This window comes from Gekko japonicus, unplaced genomic scaffold (genome assembly GCF_001447785.1).
Source record: "Gekko japonicus isolate JY-2015 unplaced genomic scaffold, Gekko_japonicus_V1.1 scaffold1971, whole genome shotgun sequence".
In the NCBI taxonomy this organism is placed as follows: domain Eukaryota; kingdom Metazoa; phylum Chordata; class Lepidosauria; order Squamata; family Gekkonidae; genus Gekko; species Gekko japonicus.
In genome coordinates this window covers 26,242-29,521 of record NW_015167110.1, presented here as the reverse complement: position 1 = coordinate 29,521, position 3,280 = coordinate 26,242, and the positions used below count along the sequence as shown (strand labels likewise).

Here is a 3,280-nt window from a genome sequence, read left to right as displayed (position 1 = left end):
TTAAACTTTGGTACCCAAATAATTAGGTGTTCTCACACCCTTTCTCCACCAAAAATACTGCTGAATATATATTTTTACTTACAAGCTGCAGCATGGTTTTTTTGTTGTTGTTAAAAATTCCAATTTCACATCTGACCACTCAATCCCACATACACAACTCTACAACTTGACAGCAATCTTATTTTCAGGGTTGCTTTAAAATTATCTTTCAAACTAGTATGCCAAAAAAAAAAGATCATGTGCAGCCATCTCTTTTTCATTTCCTTGTTAAACACCTAGCCTTTCAACATGGTTTATTCAGCAGTTTCAAATACATTAAAAGCTCTTACCTAGAGATCTTCAAATGCATTTATTAAGCAACTTTATCTAGGAAGCTTTATTTCCAATGTCATATTTTGCAATTAAAGGTAGCCTAAAGGAAAGAAGAAGAACACTGTGCAATCTTATGCCACCTTAGACATAAGAAGAAAACTGACTTTTGATTAATAGACCATTTGCTTGTGTGTATGTAGCACCAAATAACATTTTTACTCACGCAGCTTTTCTTTCTTTCTTTCTTTTTTGGCATTGAGAATGGAATGCATTCTTATACAAAGAGGGCACAGAAAAGCTGAAATCTAGCTTCAGATCATTTGGCAGGTGTCTGAATCAGACAGATTCCCAATCAGTTAATTTGGCATTTTAATCAGTATTTTACATTTCAAAAGTTATCATTTTTATTATCTTTTAAAAAGCCAGATTTGGCAACATCAAATTTTGTAGACGATAAAAATAGGTCTGAAATTATGGAGTGAAATCTAGAAGATCTAATTTTAAAAAAAGGGGATTTAAAAAAGCTGGGGATTCCAGCTACTGTAGTGTTCATGACATTTTTGTTTGGCATCTGAGATTAGAAAATAAGCACAGTTCCAAAAGAAGAAAAACATAATGGCACATATCAGTTTCAAAAACAAACACACCTATCCTATTTCATTGATCTGTTTTGTGTCTTAGTCATCTTGTCATTGTGTTCTGTGCATTTTCTGACTTCCCGTGGTACAAATAAAGGTAAAATTCATAACACTGCTACAATTAATGTTCCCATCTAACAACATTCGAAGCCTTCAGTGCAAAGACAGTACCAAGAAGCAGATGTATTTGACATCTTTACCAAGAATTTAAAAAAAGAAATCAGAGTATTAGTAAGTTTGATCCTTCACAAAGTATTTACTGAAAAATCAGAACAATTGATGGCTTAAATTCTAGTGAAAGCGTTTTCCTGACTACATCACTTTAGAGGAAACACTTCTACCAAGGAATGAAACTTGGGGAAACGGCTATTGTACCTTAACGAAAGAAAAATGGGTTAAAGGAGACACCAACGATTTTGCTTTGTTAGCAAAATAATGATAATAATTTAAAAAATCGCCCCAAGCCCCTATCCTTTGTGAGTGCATGACTGAAAATTTAAAACACATATGGTCACAAAGTTTTGACTAAAAAAAAAACTCTGAGGAATTGTACTGCAAATGTAGTTCAGCATCTTTTGTTTTTCCTCCGTAAAGTTTAAATAAAATCATAATATTTACTATAAACTCTGTGAATTTTCACAGAGTCCAGGCCAGCAATAAATTAGTATTATGCAGATCTTTTTCACAGATAATACAGTCCCTCTTGAATATCTTCAATTGCCCAAAAGGGGAAAGGGGGAAAGGAGATCTAAGAGGCACAGTTAGACCAGGTTGTACTCCTTCAGGTTTAACTGTAGGATAGTGTCCTTGACAGCAGCAAAGACAAAGCGGATGTTTTCCGTGTCTGTGGCACATGTGAAATGTGAGTAGATAATTTTTTCACTTTCTGGATTCAGATCCACAAACATCTTCAAGATGAATTCCCGTGCTGCCTGTCCATCCCGCTGAGGTCCTGTATTTCAGAACAAGAGAGTTAAACATTGATAAAACTAATTAAATATATGGCTATTACTTTTGAAGTGCAATGACCTAATAACAGGAAAGAAAATGGTTTTACATATTCAAAAATACCTTCTATTATACATCAGTTGGTCTACATTCTTGCACTTATTCCTACTGAGTGAAGCATTTTCAGAAATTGTTCACAAGTAAGAATTTCCCATCTGTTTGCTCTGGTTGTTGAAAATGCTCAAAGCTCCCACCTTACTATTTTGTTTCATTTCTTTGAACACACATTAAAGCTGAGTTAAACCTTCAATACTCTACAACCTCCTCTATGCATTTGAATGGTGCTTATGCTGGTCTTCTCCCTGAAAACCACTTCAAATGAATGAAAGGTGAGCAGCAGTAGTGTTTCAGGGATTGTTTTTCTATTTAGCAAACCACCAGTTAACACTGTGAACAGATAATTATATAAATACAGCTAAGAAGGCACTATTCCCATCTGAAGCTTTGTTGTGCAAATGGAAAACACAAATATTTTTGTGCTGGTAGATCTGAAAACATCTATAGATATAAGCAACTTTACAGACTTGTTTCTTGCCACTTTGAAAGAGGTACAATATAACATTTTACAGAAGAATTTTGCTCACCATCATACTCTGGGAAATAGTCAACTAGATGGGAGTACATTATTTTCTCCTCTAGAAGATCTTTTTTATTTAAGAACAGAATGACTGAAGAATTCTGGAACCAGGGATATGTGATAATTGTCCTAAATAGTGCTTTACTTTCCTCCATTCGATTCTGCAGAAGACAAAAATATGATTAAGTGAGAGAATACTGGGCATTCTTTCATGCACACAAGTTACATAACTATAACCATAGGTCATGTTGACATGAAAACTATTAAAAACCTTAGAGTGGTTATATTCACATCATATTGGGAGAGTAAAGTAAAAAGACAAAACACTCTACAATTTATTTATTTATTTATTGTCAAATTTATACCCTGCCCTCCCCGCAAAGCAGGCTCAGGGTGGCTTCCAATAACATAAATACAAAATAAAAACATACATTACATTACATTACATTTGCGATTTATATACCATCCTATCCATGAGGCTCAGAGCGGTTTACAGACGCACAATTTCTATCTAAGCTAGGAGTACAAGGGTATTTTCCTAACTAGGCACCTAACAGCAGGATCTGTCTTTCTTTTTTGGATTCGATGGTGGTTCTTTTTTCCTCAAGGGCGAAGATGTCCGATGTTGAAGTACGGATTCTCTGCAGTAGCGGCTCTTTTCCAGCAGATGGCCCCCACAGAACACGAATGAGGCAGCTCGACTCTTTGTCCAATCGGCTCCAGTCTTCGTTGCAACGTCATGCTC

At 35.2% G+C, this 3,280-nt stretch overlaps 1 protein-coding gene across 1 annotated transcript; it reads right to left on the bottom strand.

Moving 5' to 3' along the window:
• Positions 1-506: 506 nt before the first annotated feature.
• LOC107111905 (guanine nucleotide-binding protein G(q) subunit alpha-like) lies at positions 507-2,670 on the bottom strand. Its single transcript, XM_015412951.1, has 2 exons — positions 2,543-2,670; positions 507-1,902 (listed from the first exon to the last, which is right to left on the bottom strand). Exons 1-2 carry the CDS (start codon positions 2,580-2,582, stop codon positions 1,712-1,714), a joined length of 231 nt encoding a protein of 76 aa, XP_015268437.1. The 5' UTR covers positions 2,583-2,670; the 3' UTR covers positions 507-1,711.
• Between the last annotated feature and the right edge of the window lie 610 nt (positions 2,671-3,280).

What these genes read in the sequence shown, in the direction of transcription:
- LOC107111905 (XM_015412951.1), bottom strand. Translation starts at nt 2,582, where the DNA reads ATGTACTCCCATCTAGTTGACTATTTCCCAGAGTATGATG. An exon ending in CTATTTCCCAGAGTATGATG is followed by an intron (nt 1,903 to 2,542) that starts GTGAGCAAAATT and finishes TCTGAAATACAG; the next exon opens with GACCTCAGCGGGATGGACAG.